At 40.2% G+C, this 18576-nt stretch overlaps 1 protein-coding gene across 15 annotated transcripts in view; it reads right to left on the bottom strand.

The window, feature by feature from the left end:
* Nucleotides 1-1111: 1111 nt before the first annotated feature.
* The window catches only part of EEF2K (eukaryotic elongation factor 2 kinase), a 29883-nt gene continuing 12418 nt past the window's right edge, over nucleotides 1112-18576 (bottom strand). For 8 of the 15 annotated variants that reach the window (XM_023936722.2, XM_086854730.1, XM_023936720.2 and 5 more), the window contains 15 exons: nucleotides 17558-17618; nucleotides 16702-16739; nucleotides 14382-14553; nucleotides 13114-13263; nucleotides 11484-11616; nucleotides 10868-10995; nucleotides 10269-10470; nucleotides 10100-10152; nucleotides 9274-9351; nucleotides 8410-8472; nucleotides 7048-7182; nucleotides 5898-6086; nucleotides 5382-5506; nucleotides 4624-4802; nucleotides 1112-3972 (listed from right to left, as the gene is read on the bottom strand). In XM_023936722.2, coding sequence (XP_023792490.2) covers nucleotides 3863-3972; nucleotides 4624-4802; nucleotides 5382-5506; nucleotides 5898-6086; nucleotides 7048-7182; nucleotides 8410-8472; nucleotides 9274-9351; nucleotides 10100-10152; nucleotides 10269-10470; nucleotides 10868-10995; nucleotides 11484-11616; nucleotides 13114-13263; nucleotides 14382-14553; nucleotides 16702-16739; nucleotides 17558-17618 — 1816 coding nt within the window. In that variant the 3' untranslated portion in view covers nucleotides 1112-3862. The remainder of the gene's footprint in view (nucleotides 3973-4623; nucleotides 4803-5381; nucleotides 5507-5897; nucleotides 6087-7047; nucleotides 7183-8409; nucleotides 8473-9273; nucleotides 9352-10099; nucleotides 10153-10268; nucleotides 10471-10867; nucleotides 10996-11483; nucleotides 11617-13113; nucleotides 13264-14381; nucleotides 14554-16701; nucleotides 16740-17557; nucleotides 17619-18576) is intronic. The other 7 variants (XM_086854733.1, XM_086854737.1, XM_023936724.2 and 4 more) reach the window with 1 other exon arrangement.

Genomic DNA, 18576 nt, shown 5'->3' with positions numbered 1-18576 from the left:
CATTCTACTCTGAGTGAAATTACATCTGTGGAGAAGAGAGTGAGATTCAAATTAGTCCCACAAGACCAGCAATTAAGAAACAGGCAATATACTTATTTACACTTTATAAGCTATAAGAGTTTGCTGTCTCCATGGTTTCTGAAGAATGCTATTCTTACTTTGTTACACTTGCCAAACACTCCATCTCTGTGACAGCAGCTATATCTAAAAACTACACAGGCTATAAAGGTAGAGCAGTGCCAATTTTCACCATTTTTCATCTTAGTGATTCTACAGTGAAAAGGTCCAGATGGTGCTTTTTTGTTAGGAAATTCTGCTATTTCACAGTGCCTTTGCTAGAGGATAATTTCACATTGTTTAAACTACACAGGTGTAAGAAGTTCCATCTATCTAAATAAAGCCATAAAAAAGCAACAAGAGCTCCCTTTTAACAGTTTGAAAGGGCCTGTATCAAACAGATTATTCTGGCACAGAAAGGGAAATCGTAGTAAAATGACATTGTATCATTAGATGTTGTATCCCACCTCAAATCACAGAGCCCAGGAACTTCCAGCCCATTCTCAGGACTAAACAAAAGCTAAAGGCATAGGGAGGCCTCTGTAGCACCCTGCAAGTAATCCCTCCAGTCCTTATATTTTATACTCCACTGGTTACAGACACTATGTGTGTAATCAAATGCAAATCAGAGAGTACATCAACCATTCTGTTTTCTGGAGGAAAACAGATTTTGTTGCTACACATCTGATAATTTCCTCCCAGTCAGTTACTTCTGACTGTTGAAAGGGAATGAAATAGGGAATAGAATGACACAATAACAACACAGAGGACTTCTGGAAGCTTGCAACAGTAGGACGGAATTTTGGCAATTTATAAAGGAAAAAAACCAAACAAAACAAAAGCAAACTCCCACAGCAATGAGTAAAAATCTACTGAGAAAAGTGACAAAAAGAACATTTTTATTGACTAGCCAGAATGAACCCAGCCAAAGTGAATGAGAGGACTAAGTGGTGCAGGCAAGCAGTATTTGCTTTGTCTGACATACAAAGGCTTCCATCTCACTGTCCTTACCCAAGCAATATTCCCACTGACATCTGGAAACACTGAACCCAGGTAAGTTCTGGCAGGCTGAGCCTCAGATTTATTTTCATGTTTTTAAAAAACACTTATTTTTATTTATTCATTGTGAATAGATTAAAAATACAGCATAAAGCAATATCATTGCAAAAGTCTTTAAAATATACAGTTTTTCCCTTCAAAAGAATGTCACAGAATAAGTTGCAATTATTTCTGTAAACAATTTCCATTTTCATATTATTGACATTCCCATTTATTGTGTGGCTAAATCATCTTACACACCTTAGGACAGAAGGTAGTCTTCATCACCAAAAATTAGTATTTGAGAACGAAGAATTAACTGTAATAATTTTTGTACTGAGTTGTGTGCACATTTACATACCAGATCTACACAGCAACTTTAGCAACTACTGAATTTAGCAAATTAAACTACACCAAAAAAGTGTCAATAATTATCCTCTACATCCTTTGCATGCACATTTTGGACAGACACCTTCAATCTCCTCTCTACATGGTTAGTGGTGGTGTCACACATGCTTCCTTCTCAAGGAAAATCTCAAAGATTTGGCATCAACACCATATGAGGGAAACAAATCCTTTTGTCTGATTTTGTTGTATAGGTTCTGCACAAAATAGACAATTCAACTGTCTTCAGAGGTGAGTTGTGTCACCTTTCATTGACAGCTGATTCCTTAATGTTATGAACTGAACTGCAATAGCAAAAAAGGCCACATCCCAGAGAGCCTTTAGGCATCTAAAGTAGAACTTTGGATAGGCACTGAAAACATTCATCTGAATTGCAGCCCTCTGGTTCTATTTCAGCATGTTAGGTACAAAAAATATTAGATTCAAAAATCTGGTTGTTTTAATACCTCACTACCAAAGACCAGCTGAGATCTAGAAATGAGACATTCCTCCACTAATGAGTGAAGAGCTTCACCTTCACTCTCAAAACAGAAAAGAAAAAGGCCATGGGCTTTACTTTCCCACAACCTCTGCAATCTACAAAAAGAGATGTTGCCATGTGTTGCAAGGCTGCTCACAGCAACAAATGCCTGGTGGTTACAGCACCAGCCAGAAGCACAACATCCAAGGGTAACTTTCCCTTCCCTCCTAGAAAGGATTCAAATTCTCCATTAACCACCACTCTTTCAGACAGTGGCAGCTGTTACTGACATGACCCTTGGATACTGTCTAAACAGCAATTCAAGATCCTTTTGTCATAAAAAAGAAAAAATGGGAGCAAATGTGATTCCAGTGACAGGCACTTGTACAGGAAAGGAAGAATTATTTTTGTTCCCTGAACAGTTTCTGCATTTTACAAGAAATTAATATTCCTTGGCTAGGCATGTGAGAAATCCTAATCCATCCTGCATCATATCATAGCCTGCTCAGCTTTACCCCTGCTTTTAAGGGCTTGGCTGAAGTGATGAGCATTACAGGTCATTCAGCACTTCACAGGGTTTGTTTGCCCTTTATGCACATCAATTTACACCTTAGGAGACTGCAAGGCCAAGGAGGCAGAAGCTTCCATCTTAAATCTCCTGCAAAATGACTGCTAACCACAGCCAAGGAATAGGAATAGCTTCTGTACTATCCATATAGATGGCACAGCAGCTTTGGAATAACAGACTGGATTTGAAGAAACTTCTCTCTATGCAAGGATAATTCAACCAGTACCACCAGGTACTTGTCCTCCCCTCACTGGTTAGGATTAGGCAAAGAGGACACAAATTCAAGTGTTTGGGGATAATACTGTTTTCCATTTGTAACCAGAAATTCTTCTCTAAATGGCACTTGCAGATAAAATACCATTTTAAAATATACTTAAACCATATAAATTGTTTTCTGTACATAGTAATAAGTGAATCAACATCTCCTAACTTCTTCAAACATCCATCTGGAAATGGTGGAAAATGTGTTCTAATTTTAAGTGAGATGATCTAGCTTCATCGAGATTTGAGATGACATTGTAAAGCTAACTTCAAATTACCCACATATTACAAATCTGTACATGATTGGACAAATATAAGATCAGTAGAATTTTATATAACTAAACTTTTATATGGTGCAAAATGTGAAAATGGGAGAGGTAGCTGGATGCCTCACCTCACCATGAATATGAATGATTTTCTAATGGTGTAATATGCAATGTTGGTAATGAATAAAACTCTGAATATCCACTCTGAATATCCTCACTGCCAATCTGAATCATCTTCCCTATCCCTCCCAAACAAAGGATTCCATCTGAAACTCATTTAAGAGTAAGTGTCCAACACTGTCAGCAAAATAGAACAGGACTACTTATGAACATCAGTAGCTGCATCCATAAACTGAAAATTTACATTCATGTGCAAATTTGATGAAATACACCAAAAATGATGAAGAAATGCTGATAATTTGGGAAAATGTTTTTCTGTATGTGGGGAGGAGAAGAAAAATGTAAACACACTGATGACTGCTGTATAAAAAACAGGACATGTAAAACCTAAACAGTAAGGCCTCATTTTCTTTTGTCAAAAAAACTAGGCCCCTCAGTTATAACAATAAAAAAAGTATAAAACATCCAAGTGTGTGTGTATTACAGCTTAGCTTTAAAACACTAAGTATGCTATGACACCCTACATACTACTTCATTTAGATTTCTACCCTCAAAAAAAAAAAAAGCAACCGAAACTAAAATATGAAAAAAATCAACCTGGTAACATCACATAAAAATACATCTTTTTAGCTGCAAATGCAGCAAGTCTATAAAAAAATTATATACAAGAACTGCTTAATTTCAGTGTCATTCTTCCATCATCGCCCAAGCCTCTTCTGCTTTTTGGTAGAACTGATTTGCCAGTCTGCCCTTCATCGCTTCCATGGCTGCTTCTGCTGCTTCTGTGTAAAGCTCACCTAGAGAGGAAACAGCATCAGTTATGTTGACAGAGTAAAGAAAGAACATGGCTTTAGCCTGAAGCAAATAAAGGACAAAGGGAGAAATTGAGGTCAAACTGCTGGGCCGGATGCATGGGTGTGTTTTAACTATGTCAGAGTTACATCAGCTGGGAATCTGGCCTCTGCTCTTCAAGTTGGAAGTTATACAACTGGCTGCTGATGGCTCCCCAATGTATTTGGAAGGAGTGGAAACTGGACCAGCCTGTAGGAGGCCCCCAAGACAGACATCTAGCATGTAGGTTACACAGCAACTAAGAGACTGTTGTGTAGGGCCTGGGAGTCATAGCTGTAACCCAAACTACAAGCAGCAACCTGCAGCTCAGGGGAGTGACCCAGAAGAGCAGCCTCAGAGGGAGTGAAGGTTGCCTGGCAGTGACTTAATGTGCCACAGATTGGACCTGGCACCACCCACTACCCTGTCCCTGCCAAGATCTCTTCTTTCACTGTTATCAGCCTTGTTACACCCAGCATCATTAAATCTGAAAGTATTGACTCTCTCTATGTTTTGTAACAGCTGAAGCAAGAATTCACACATTTTTGGGGTACATGCTGGGAGAGAAGAGAAGGAAAAGCAAGATTAGAGATAACAGAAACAAAATAAGGCCTCACCTGATCTCTGTGGATCCTTATCCAGGCTGAACCCTCCCATCATTAACATCTCTGCTTCCCTGGCTAGGAGCAAATACCGGGGCTCATCCTGAGTGCCATCATATTCACCTCCCTCATCGTAGTCGGTCATGTTCAGTGCAGCATTGTACCAGTGCAGTGCCTCCTTCCAATCCTGGGCTCTGCAGTCAAAAATAACTTCTGAAGATGGTTCCCTTATGAAACAAACATACTTTGCATTGGAGATTCAGCATCCAATTTGGTACTGGCTTCTCAGAGCCCTGATGCTCTCCAAGAAAGCAAATGTTCTCATGGAGACTCACTAATGGCACTGCAGCATTAGGTCACTGCAGCAAAATGTGAGGCTGGGGTCACTTTATGCAGGAATTACAAAAGAAAGTATCGGACTGAAGTGTTTTGCTGAACTCCAGAGTCTGAACTTCATTACCAGTTCTATGGTTTTGGTCTGGCATTTATATTTGTGAGCGTAACCAATTTAGGAAAAAAACTAAAGCTGCAGAGTCTTGTTTCATAAATACTTTCAAATCAGTTATTCTGCACACTAAGAATGCTCAGTGAACTTCAATTAGAAGTTTCATGTTATTTGACAGTGGGAAATTTAAAGAGTATCACTGTTGTGCAAAACAGAAAACTCATGTAAATAACAAAGACATGCAAAAATACAAAAGCAGAAAAATCATTGTCCCAGCCTTCCCTCAGTGAAGTACCACTAAGTTAACTTACTTAGCCATGCACAGTACCTGTCTGCACCAAGATTGACACCTGTATCATAAGCTCTTGCTACCAGAATCATGGAAGGCCGGTCTCCAGCTTCCGCTGCTCTCAGCAAGTAGTTAAATCCTTTATTTCTGTTCTCCTTTGTATCCTAGTAAAAGAACCAAAACCTTTAAAATCCATGTTTTTAAAACCATCCCTTCATCCCTCTACCATTAAATGCAGTTTCTCAAAGTCATAAATAATAAATAAATAAGTATTTAGTATGTTTGAGAAATTGGCGTAGCCACAAAAAACAAAGCAGCTGAACAGTAAAGGTGGCTTCAAAAGCTTCCCAAAGGCATGCAGTCATTTGCTTGGCAAAACCAGAAAGAGGCAGCATTTTTTGCTGTTTTGTCCAAATCCTTAATTACAAAGTAATCTATTTTCTCTGAAGAGGCTACAGAACACCTAACTATGTTTTTTGTTTCATCTCTATTTCCTGCTATTCTTAGGTTACTTTTACAATGGACCGCAATTCTGCTTTTTGGCATTTTCCATACCTCGAGAGTGACCTCAGAAAGAATGTGATGTGGCAGCTGAGAACACATGAGGCCTAACCCAACGATGGCTTCCAGCTCCCCGCAGTCTGCAGCATGTTCCAGGTGGAACAGGGCTGACTCCTGATCCCATTCCTTGTCCTTCTCACAAAAGCGGCCAGCTTCATGATAGCGAACCATGGCCAGGTGAACCTGGACACAATTGCACAGGAGAGACACAGGATGATGTAGGGATCTGAACCTTTAAAACCCTTCTGCTCAGGGGTCAGAGGCATGGTCTGGAGTAAGAGGAGGCTCAGGAGAAGCCCTAGTAGTCTCTACAGTTATCTGAAAGAAGGCTCTAGCAAGATGGGGGTGAGCAACTTCTCCCAAGCAGCTGGTGATAGGATGAGAGGACATAACCTCAAGCTGCACCAAGGGACATTCAGGCTGGACATCAGGAAGAATTTCTTCATGGGAAGGGTTGTTAAACACTGGAATGGATTGCCCAGGGAAGTAGTGGAATCGCTGCTCCTGACGGTGTTCAAGAAACAACTGGACATGGCACTTAGTGTTATGGTCCAGTTGAGAAGGTGATGATGGGTCAGAGGATGAAATTTCACTTGATGAAATTAGAGGTCTTTTCCAACCTAAAAGATTCTGTGAAAAATACGTTTCTTCCCACACTAAGAGGTTTGAGAATACCTAAGGCTCCCAGAATGTTCAGAAAGATTTACATCATGTTTTAGGAGTGGGCTTAAGGCCATACATAACCCCAAACTTAATTCACATTTGCATTATCTGGAAATAGTCTGGAGTAAAAAGAGTCAGTCCAGTTTTCAGGACCTTAGCTTTGCCTGTGTGCAGGTTTGTGGGTCAGGCACATCACACCCATCCCACTGAATCTTCCCTGTGTGATGCCTCTGGAAAGGCAGACTAACAGCAGCAGGATTCCTCCCAAAGGAGCCCAGATGTTGCAAGGCCAAAAGCAGATGGAATGCATGGGTTCCTGAACTCAAATGTTCCTTATACAACATGGATAGGTGACAGAGAAAGGTATAGATGTGTTATTTTCAACTGCACAAACAAATGCAAGTAGGAGAACACCTCTATATAAGTAATAAATACAAGATGCTTCTTGTTGGATAAAACAATATCAGCAGACCCATCCTACCTTTCCAAGGACTGACTTCCCAATTTTCTTTTCAAGTTCTAGTGCATTGAGCCTCTGGATTTCTTGGGCAACACAGGATGGTCTGTGGACATGGACTCTGGAAGAGTTGTACAGATTCCATTTCTCCACACTGATCTGAAATACAAAATATACTATTATTTATATTCAAAATTAAAATTCCCATCCATATTACCATCCAAGAATCAAAGCCTCTATTTATATTGTTACATTGTAGTAAATACTCTTTTAAAACATAGCTTTCAAAAATCATGTTAGTAGCTGAATAAATGGCTATTCTTCATTAAAGAAATGGAGTAAACCTCTCTATCTCTAATCTGAACGTCATCACTTTGAAGAATCATCTCCAAGTTCTGAATCAGAAAATGTTACTTACAAAAATAAACAACTGAATAGTCACACTGCAAGCACTGAAGTTATCCATGAACAAAAAAAAAAATAAAAATAAACCCATACTTTTCTGTCCAGAATTTCAGTTCCCAACATTTTAAATCCAGCTTGCATTCTAGAACTCTAGAAAAATGGCATGTAACAATGCAGAAGATTACAGACAGATGCATGCACTGGCATTTCTCAAGAGGAGCAACCCAAATGAACAAATTTTTGAACATAATGGATTGGTGGGAAACAGTAGCTGAAAACAATCCTATCGCAATTAAGGCCTTTACAGGTACACAGAGAAAACACAACAGGAAAGGTTACTGGCACAGAACTTTAGTCTGTTAAAGCTGTTTCAATTTTCTGAAACAGGAATATATAATAATTAAAGGGAAATTCTGAAAATTGTATCTAACTAAATTATTAATTGATGTCAAAGCTCTGTTTTTTCTTGCCTTTCACAGCGGTTATATGTTTAAGTTTATACCCAAGACCAATTATCACAGAAGTTGTATTTCAGAAAAGCATACAAGGTCTGGTCTTTCCTAATTCAGTTAGGTGACAGTAGTTCTCTTCACTGTGTATCTGTTTCAAACACTGCATGTTTTTAAGAAATCATACAACATAAAGGATGAATTCCAAAATTAAGGTGCAGAAAGGAACTATAATTTAGTTAGGCAGAAAAGAAATCCAGTTTCTTCAAAGTGAGAAACCCATGCATAATCACTAATTTATGACAGCTACAGAGGTGATAACTTGTTTCACAGTACTTCTTTAATGAGAAAACAAAGACAAAACATAAAAGGAAATAACAGAATGGTAAGTTGATATTAATAAAAATTTTCTGTAGCTGAAAAGGAAGGGAAACCAACATCTGGCTCAGTGATGTGGTTAGGTGGCAGATGAGTGGAACAAAGGACAAGCAGAGCAGTGAACTCAGTCTGTGAACATTTCTGCTTTATTTACCCTTGCAGAGCTTCCCAAACTGTCTTCATCAGACTCCTGCCTCCGGTTGTTGTTTGAATGGCCCTACATTAATGTAAAGATTTGAATCATTCAATTTGCAGCCACTGATGTGTGCCAGTTATGCCTCTAGACTATTCCTACCCTGCAGAATTAATAGTGACAATGACCAGAACTGTTTCCATTGGATCCTTTTCTTTCAGTGATATCACAATATATTAAGAAACATAACAAATTATAAAGAACTTGGCACACAAGGGCTTTAACCCATGTTAAGCTGGAGATGCCATGACAAATACCTTGCCTTAAGGAGGTGACAAAAGGAGTGGTATCTCTGGAAGCAGTATTCTCTTTCCTATTTTCTAATTAAATATCTTGTTAAGATCTCCAGGTCAAAAAGCATTTATTCAAAAATTTGTATTTTAGGAGGAGTAACCAACTAACTTCCAGGAATTCTAAAGTTCCATATTATAACCTGACAACTCTGTTAATGTAATGCTTAAGGCCATACAAAGTAGAGAGAGTAAATTAATTTGAAAGCAGATATTAATGGATTCCACAAGACAAGAAGATGGCTACACCTTTTAAATTCAATATGCAATACTCCAAAAACCACACAACACCACCTAATCAAATACAAGATTTGAAATTAAGCTACTCGTTACAAATAATCTTTTTCCTGCAAGAGTGTCATTCTCAATACAAATAAGTAATTCTGCAACATGGAGGAACTTCTTTGTTTCCTCTGTTTTCAAAGTTTAGATCAGGATCAGATTTAGATCAGGAAGTATAAAAAAAATGGATTCTTCTACAAAAACAATTTAAGTATGAACAGGCCCAACTCTGCTATACCAGTCAGGTTCTTACCCTCTCTCTATGATCCAGATCTTCTGTCTCACTTCTCTTTTCACTGGGATATCCACTGTCTCCACCATTTTCAAAATCCTACATAAGTCAAGAACAGAACAGCATTAGCATTACACTTTGTAAGGACCTCAGCTTGACATTTCTCACAGAGAAAAAGCCTTTTGCTGCTTCGATGAAAAATATTGGATAGTTATACTGGATATACTGGTTATACTGGATTATGCTACCTCTGTCAGAAGGAGCAGGTCTTGATGATATATAAAGTAGTCTAAGATTGTCTTCTCTCTTACATACATTAGAACAAATCAAGGACTTGCATATTTTATCAAATCAAGAATACACTAAATATAGTTCCCAGCTTCAGTAATAAACCACTAACTGACTGCCCCTGGAACTAAGGCCCAGCACTGGAAAATGCCCATTTCAAACTTCTTGCATCCCCTCAGGCAAGGTTCTCTAACATCCCATGGTACCAGTGTATGCAGAGACCTAATCCATAGAGATTCTTTAGCTTTCATACCACAACAGTTGACACAAGTGCCCAAGACACAACACGCAGGCAGGGGAACAGGCATGTGCTTTAAGTACCTGTTAAAATACACCAGATGCAAATGAATTTCTGGTGGTAAAATAATGACTACTAAATGTTAAGATAAAATGTTCTTTACTAGACCCAGCAAATGCGCAAACATAACATGATCTGAAACAAAAAAAAGTAGACAGAGCACCTTTATGTGCTTTTACTGAACAAAACCTTTGGGAAGTCCTATAAAGACACATTTCATTAGGCAGCTGCAACCTCATTTTCTGTTGGAAAGACACTCACCCTTTTATTGTCAAGCTGATCCAAGTTATCTACTTCACTGAACATAGGCCAATCTAGGAGAAAAAAGTATTTGCAGTTATTATAAGGATAACATGCTTGACAAACCAAAGTAAGACAAGTCCAACGTTCAGGAACCACCCCCAAGAGGTGATGCATGAGGCTCACTCACTAAGCATGTCCATCTTGTGGCTGTGAGGGGTTGCAGAGGAGGGAGAGCAGGGCAGGGAATCAAATGCCACATCACTCATGCTTTCATCCCCAGAGTTTTCAGACAGGCGGAAGAGCAGAGGGGGCCGACTCCCGGACACCGTCCTCACCCGGCTGCTGCCGCATTTCTCCTCTGTGCCACGGAGAATTGTTTGAGCAGATTCCTTGGCAAATCAATGAGAAAGTCCTGTCAATAATCCTTCTGTGTACTCTAAGCATGCTATATAAGCCAATGCGAACGTTTATTAGGAGTCCTCTAAAAACATACAGATGAATACAAAAGTATTTGCTTTGAAAAGTTCTGCACTGCAACAAAGTATCAAGCCCTGAAATTTTTACTGTCAGAGAGAGTTTTGTTTTATTCCAAGTGTTACATCAAGTCGCATTCCCAGCAAAATCAGCTGAAACTGAGATCAATTTGCAGCAAACATCAAATCACATTTGTGAGGTCCAACTCATGATTTCAGCATTCAAAGATCTACTTGGTCCCAAATATACACTGTGTTACATGGTTCCCTGTTAAAGATACAGCTTAATTACACTTCTTCATCAAACACTTACAAGCAATTTTTTATTATAATCCAAGGCATCTCTCTCTTTGGATGAAAGATCAAACGGTGCAAGCCCCATGCTTTTGCAGATGTTGTTGCAGAAATGAGAATGAAAGAACAAGGCCATACCTCGAACACCTAAGGCATTAAAAAAAAGTTAAGAAAGGGTTTACTCACATTTTATGTTACAATTTACTTAATAAAAGCTGAAAGTCCCAAAGCTTTTCCTAAAAAGTCAAGACAGAGAAATTGCTTCGTAGTACACAGCCTAACCTACTTCCTTTCCAACACCTCTAAGAGCTTTTCACTCTCTCTGCATGAAAGAGTAAAAGAAGTATGGAAAATCTTAGAAAGCTATGTATGAACAAGATATAAGAAAAACTAATCCAACTGCATCACTGAGAAATGTGCCTAAATGTGATCCTGCTTACAAAACTTGCGGTGTCCTATGAACGACTTCATATACGGACACCTGGAACTTCAAAAATACACAGGGTCTATCTCTCTGCATTCAGCTGTTTGCAAGGCCCTCAGAAATGTGTCAGCTCAGCCAGTGCAGTGGCTACTCAGCAGAGCTGGGAAGAAAAGAGAAGCACCCCTTAGTGAAACAGAATAATTGATTTTACCTAGGTTGCCATCTCCAAAATCTGTACCACTTTCTGTATGGATCTGAGGGTCTGTGTAAAGATCTCCAACTCCCTGGATATCAACAACAATGAGCTGGTGTCCTGAGCGCTCAAAGGTGAAGTGACTGAAGGCCTGGAAAGGACCATAGAAAATGTTTGAGAACACCCTGCCTTCATCTACTGAAAACAGCAACACATATTCCCCTGTTATAAATGGGAAAAGAAGTCTGATAGCTGTATCAGTAAAATGTAACTGGTATAAACATCATGATGAAAGCAGCAAGAGACTAAAAGCATGTAGTATCCTGTCTGTCCAACCTGCTTCAACTCGCAGAGAGGCTAAAAGAGGCAGGGTGAAAAGCAGCACTCTGGGCACAGGCAGGGGAAATGAGATTGCTTAACTTGTTTTTGTACTAGAGATTGTTTTCCACTATAGACTTCACCTTATGTAGTGGGGAGCTGGCTGGCCGAGAGAAAAACAGTGGGCTCTGAAGCCAGTGCAGAATAACTTCTGTATAAACATTCTGGCTGGGCCTGTGAATCTGAAAGCTCTGCATCTCTGGGACACTGCTTCCTTGTGCCAACAAGCATTAGCTCTGCCACAGTTTGGAAAAAAAACCCATAAATAAATGTGAGCATACCCACAAATTCTTCTTCCCCTTTGAGTGATCCCCCTGAGCAACTGCTCTGTGTCCACATTTGTGTATCAGATAATGAAATGTACATTTGTGGTCTTGAGAAAACACATTTCAAGAATCAGGTATAAAAAGCCCTTTTCTTCAGAATAAAGCTGAGATATTAGGAATCTTCTGGGAAGGCCTCCAAAAAAGCATTGCCAGGCCTGGGGGATGTGACTGGTGGTGATAGACAAACATTTTAACTGCAGCAAATACCAGGGAACATTTTGTTCCCAACCTGTGAAAGCACAGAACTGATTCAGTGCACAAACGACAGCCCAGAACATAAATTCTCTGCTTACATTAAGACTCATGGCAAATACCTTAAAAATAGTGGAAAAAAATGTAAAGAACAAAACTCTCAAGGCCCAGAAAAATACCTCTTCATTACACTGACCACTTTGCGTTTTTCAATAGTATTTTACATTTATTTCACAAGATTCAAGAATCACTTGAAAGCTGTACTTGTACTTCTGTATGCAATCTCAGATTCAGCTATTCAGAGGCTGCAGCTGGAAAAACCTACATTTTTATATGGAAATGGACTAGATTTATTTATATAGATTGGATACCAGCCATCTCTTGTGTATTACGTGAGGCACCAAAAGACTATTCAGTACATTGTACATGAAAGATCTCTCTCACTTGTCAATTTGAAGAAATTTTGAAATGTTTTGATGCCCACAGTTATAATTAGAGTCAAAGGGCTTAAGGTTTCCAAAGAGTATTAACCCTGTTCAACTGAACAGTAATCAACTGAAATCCAATAAAGAAGCACTCAGCACTTGAAAGAGCAGGCCCCAAGTAAGGGGCAGACAAACTGCAAACAGAGAAATTAATCTGGCATTGTACTGCAGAGCCTGCAGTTTCCTTTCTTGGCTATACTGCAAGACCTCCGGAGAGAGCCCAGAAATTCCCTGCAGCACACTCTAAAGCATTAAACAAAGCCTCACTTGTGGAGTTAGACGAATGTTGTCATCTCGCACAAATCCAGAATTTGAGTTGTATTTGATGTATTTGCCCTCGATGTAATGTTCCAGATGAAAGAGAGGCTTTCCAGGCCTGTTCTTCATTTCTATAATACAGGTTTGCATTATATCCACCTGGGGAGGGAAAGAAGATAAACAATGACTAACAGAATTCTGTCTTCAGATCTAAGTGTGTGTGAATCCTCCAGCTGTGAAAACTTTCCCAATGCAAGAATATGAACAATTGCAAAGATCCTTCTGTTTAACAAGGGGGTGGGGGAAGAGTCATGTGCTTTTGAGTTATTGGAGGAATTCCATAAATTTAAAGCAGTCACTTCAAAACACCTCACTTCTGCAACAAACCCCTCTGAAAAAAAAAATTCTTAGTAAGTGCTGGCTTTCTATTTTATCTTGTGGGTACCTTAAGAGTACTCTGCAAAGAGTCTGCACCCAGAGAGCAAAACATACAGTCACTACTGCACAACTTGAAGGAATGTGTTTTCAGAGAAGGGCTCAGGGTATCTACTGTTCAGGTATCTCTGTATCTTGCCTCACCTTTTCCCTCTGTCCCACAGACATTCCTAAAGCAGAAACCATCACAACTCTCACTCCAATATCTTCTCCAACATGGCATTTAAAATCTCTAGATTTGTAGATTTCTCTCTGCATACTTCACTGTAGACCTCATCTTGCTGTTATTTAGTTATTAACTAACCCTCATATGGAAGGCAATGCAAATATCCCACATACCAAAACCACTAATTTTGGACATTAAAATTGGTAAGGCTTCCAGCAGGTTTCCAGCTCTTCTCAAATTCAATGCTAGTTACATGTCTGGATGGGTGTGCAAGATTTAAGCATCTACCTTCCTGGAGCACCAACAAATAAGTGCTTGCTGAGACTGCAGCTGGCAATAAATTCTGTGACATCTCTGGTTATCACAAAAGCAGCTGGGCACACATCAAAGAGAGCAATTCAAACACCATTTTATTTTGGTTTTTGGTCAACAGCTGAGGACAGTCAGACATTCACAAACACACAGCCCCTAGTATTGGAAATATAGAGCAATTTCTGTATTTATTCCACTCAAAATCAGCTATCATTTAACAGAAAACACAGAAGGGCAAAATAATTTATCCAGGCATTTAAATGTGATGGAATGTGAACAAGTAATTCCCTCTAAATTATGTCTGAAAACTAATCCAATAGAAGAACAATACTGCATTTTTGCTTAGCAAGATCTTTGACTGCACCTGTTTCGGTGGCCTGTGCCGGTTGTACTCTTCTCCCCAGAGCTTTGCTTCCATCTGCAGTCGAACATCCTCAAAATAAACATCCCTGCTCACACTCTCTATGTATTGCTTGGCAACATAATTATAGGCACCTTTCCAGTTCTGAGTGTGTAAGAAGTTGGACAGCTTTTTTCTGAAAGACAAATCAACTGTTGGTGAAAGGAAACCCAAGGATTTTAATTAAATCTTTCCCATTTCCTTGCCTGCATGAACAGAGAAAGGCTCCAAGATGAGCAGTCATTTACCAGGTATTCCACCTGAAACGTGAAGCACAGCAAGGGGACAAGGGAAAATGAAACATCCTATGAGAATGACTGGGACGTGCCAAACTGTTTGGTTTAGCTGCAGCTAATTGTGCTCTGAACTTTCTCCTCCTCTCAATTCCTTTCCCTTCCTGTTCCTATCAAACCTGGAGTATGAAGGGCTGGTGCCTTGTCAACAACCTGTTCTAATGTCAACAATTATTTTCTGCAGAAATTAACAGGGAGCAGCCTTTCAAACATGAACTGAGAAACCTCTCCTGGGATAAAAGCAATCTGCTGGCTTCTCAACATACAGCAGTGACTGCTCAGTAACCCACATACTCCCAGCAGGAAAACTGCACCTGTCAGTTCTCATGATGCAGCTTTTCCCTTTTGTTGATGAGCAAATCTTTAATCCACAGATGCCTTCAAAGCAGGGGGGCTGGGGCAGGCGGGTGGTAGTGTGTAGCACAGGGAAACATTGATAACAAAGGATCTTCTGGCTGCCAACAAATGCATTAAGCAGGTGCTTTAATTAGTAGCAGCACTCAAAACTTTCAAGCCTTCCCCCTCCTTCCTTTTCCTCTCCCTGCCAAGATCTTGGTGCACAGCTCTTGGTACAGAGGACACTCTACAGGCAAAGCAACTTCATGCTGCCTGTACCCCTGCAGGGCTGGGCACACAGTCACTGCAACAGAGGCCTTGGAAAGAATGAAAAAGGAAATGAGGTAAGAATTTCAGTCAGATCCCAAACCTTCCCAGTTCTTGAAGGAACACACTCCTCTGCACAAAACAAGCCAGATCATGTTTTTCTCAAGTCAATATCCTCACATTGGTTCATTGGGCCATGGGTAGCTATTGCTGTCACTGTCTTAACTAAACACTTGCAGAGTTACAAAAATCTAGGAGAGAGCTCCAGATGGGAAATATCACTGTACTACTGACACGTATGGGAAACCCAGCAGTAGGAAGCTGATATTCAAATTGTGCTTTTTTAGTACCAGAGGTTAAAGCAAAACTGCTAACAAATTTCTGTTTATGGCATTACTCAAAATATTGTGTAATGGGGCGTTTGGTAAGTAACAAGAACTAAAAGCAATGTCAGCAGGCTGAGATTTGTTACTTCCTACTGTATCCAGCTGGCTTTGCAGGAACAGAGCCACCAGCATGAACTGATACTGAAACAGTGCTAAACTGGAGCACTGAGGGCTTCCTTTTTTTCCTTTTTGCTCAAGTTCAAAACCTCACATTTCCATCTTTCAGGAGTATCTATCTTTCCAGAGCTGAAACCACACACGAAGTGCAATTTCTCTGGATTCCACATATGTGAAGAAGGGGGAATATTTTTAAACACACACACGTATGTTTTCCAGGAAACACTGGTTTCCAGAGCCTGGAAGGGGTGGGGCAATCTCTTAGCACACCAATTTATAGCTGGATACTGATCCCCACAATAACATTGATAACACTCTCCAAGGAAGGAAAAGTTCTTCTCCTCTGTCTTCCCCCACACTTTATCCTTCTGGGAACCACAACTGTTAGTGCTCCTGTTCTGCCTTACTCAGAAAAATATTCTAGTATATGTGATCCAAAGTAAATTCTAGGAGGATAATCTTCTTCACCAATGGAGGCTTTTCCAGTTGAGACTGCACCATCCAAATATTCTTTCCTTCTTTCTCTTTTCTCTGCCTAACTATAGGCCTAAAGTTGGTCTACAGAATGCACACACCTATGACCTCATATAAAATTTTAAGATATTTTAGCACACAAGAACCACAGAAATTAAGTGGCTGTTACTATACTTGTATGAATATTTTGCATCCCAGGAATGGCTGAAGTAGAACATTCAGGGAAATTCTCCTTTCTGAACCCCACTCCCTGCAGGTAGAGTCACACAAGCAGGGATAAAACCCTCAGCAAAGCCTTTTAGAAAGGAGTCAAGCTTTACACAATTTCCACTACATCTAAGTGAAATTCCAGTCACCACAGAAGAAAATACTGCAAAGAGGCAAACAAAGACAAAGTGGGCAGATACTCACGTTCTGAAACACTCTCGCATTGCTCCACGGCCGAAAGGCTGGGGAAAAGAAAAAAACAAAAATCCAGCATTGCCATTTCCATAAAGTCGATTTCTAACCCATAAGAGACACAACTATGATCTCCCCTTTATACCATGCAGAAAGCTGTTTTCAAACAGGCTCTATAAAAATATTTCCTCAAGGAAAACTGAAAATGCACTGGTAGTGTAAGTAGGTATCTGGGGAAAAGGCATTTGGATGAACTCCCCCCACCAATATCCCATGGAGAAGAAATAGTATGTCTTTTAAATTCTCTCCCTAGTTGGGAGTCAGCTCTATGTGACTGCCTAAAGAAGTTTCACAGACTTCATGCTCTCTGCATTTTGGCACACCCTGTACCGAAGCCTAAGAGAGCATTATCTCCCCAGTTGCCAGATACTCGGCCAGCAGCACAGAGCGAGGCAACCCCAACACACAACCAACCCCAGGACTTAACTGGGAAATGACAGCGCCTTCTACCCTCATATACAGAAAATTCAGTTGGTTTTCATTCTAAGAACAGAAATTATTTGGGAGCACACAAAATAGTAGGACTACTGCCAGGCAGGGAAATTATGCCAGAAAGAAATGGGAGGGGTGACATGGAAGGGAAATCACTGGGAATGGAACAAATGCCTCATGTTGCTGACAGGGAAGGTCTGAGTCCATTTTCTACTCTATTTTGGAGAGAAGGATACAAAGAAAAAGAGATAGGAGAGAAGAATTACACTGAGACTTCAAAATTTCTATGAGGAAAACATCTTGCTGCCACTATTTAGGAACAGAAAGGAAATTACAAACTTGCTGTTAGTAAACATGAAGGACAGTGTGATCTTACTTGAGAAGCCATCTTGATAAGGACTTCATCTTCAACCCAATCCCCAGTAACTGCATTGTACCTGCAAAATCAGGAAATATGGCTCAGAAAAATGCAAAGGGAACCCAAATCCTTCCATTTACAGCATCTAACCTTCCTTATCTGTAACTGACTCTGGAAAGTGCTGCTGCCACTCCCACACAAAAGCTTCCAATCTTCCTGCTACACTCTGGCCTTCCTTATTTTGGGCAGGCAAGCAGAAATACATTTAGCTCTTTGAAGAGACACTGAACCACCTGTCAGTGAGCAGATCCCAAAGTAGAAGCAGAACTTCTGTAATACTGCAAATCAGGCTTTATCTTCTTTGAAGGTAACCCTCCTCTGTGATGCCTGGGAAGCACACTGAGTGCAGACAGGGCCTCACCAAGCTCTACACACTGGACAGGTTGTCTCCCCCAACCCCGAGCTTACATAAGCCTGGTTCTGGCTGGGTATTTGCCTTGGGGCTGTGGAGAATGTGAGCAGCACGAGCAGCACCAGCTGTGAGAAGCAGTGCTGCCAGGAACTGCCCAACACTGTACTGAGGGAGGAGCAAGTCCCTGCACAACCCTGTCATAATACAAAGAGTACCACTGTGGTTTATCCCCACCCCTTTAACTCCCAACACAGTGAAAACTAAATTGAGAACCACAGCAGCTGAGTCATCAACACATGATTGTTTCCAGCCTGGCTCCTCCAACCTGCACAGAGTAATTCATGCATGCAGACACCCCATATTCTCCCTTATGTATTATGTATCACCCCAGTTTACAGCAAATAAAGAGGTAAAAATAGGAGTATCAGAGACATCTTTTTAGCAGGATATTGAGCACCCCTAAAACAGAATTATCACTTATTTGTATTTTAAAATATGCAAACTATTTCAGGACTGTGTGGCTGACCAGGGACAGATGAAGCCTATGTGGAAGAACAGCACTGCATGGCTGGTATGGGATTGGAAGAGAGGCCTCCCCAAACACTGATGCTAAGTGGTGACTAAC

This window comes from Cyanistes caeruleus, chromosome 17, assembly GCF_971803275.1.
Source record: "Cyanistes caeruleus chromosome 17, bCyaCae1.hap1.1, whole genome shotgun sequence".
In the NCBI taxonomy this organism is placed as follows: domain Eukaryota; kingdom Metazoa; phylum Chordata; class Aves; order Passeriformes; family Paridae; genus Cyanistes; species Cyanistes caeruleus.
The sequence above is the reverse complement of the archived record's forward strand: the minus strand, read 5'-3'. Positions and strand labels throughout refer to the sequence as shown.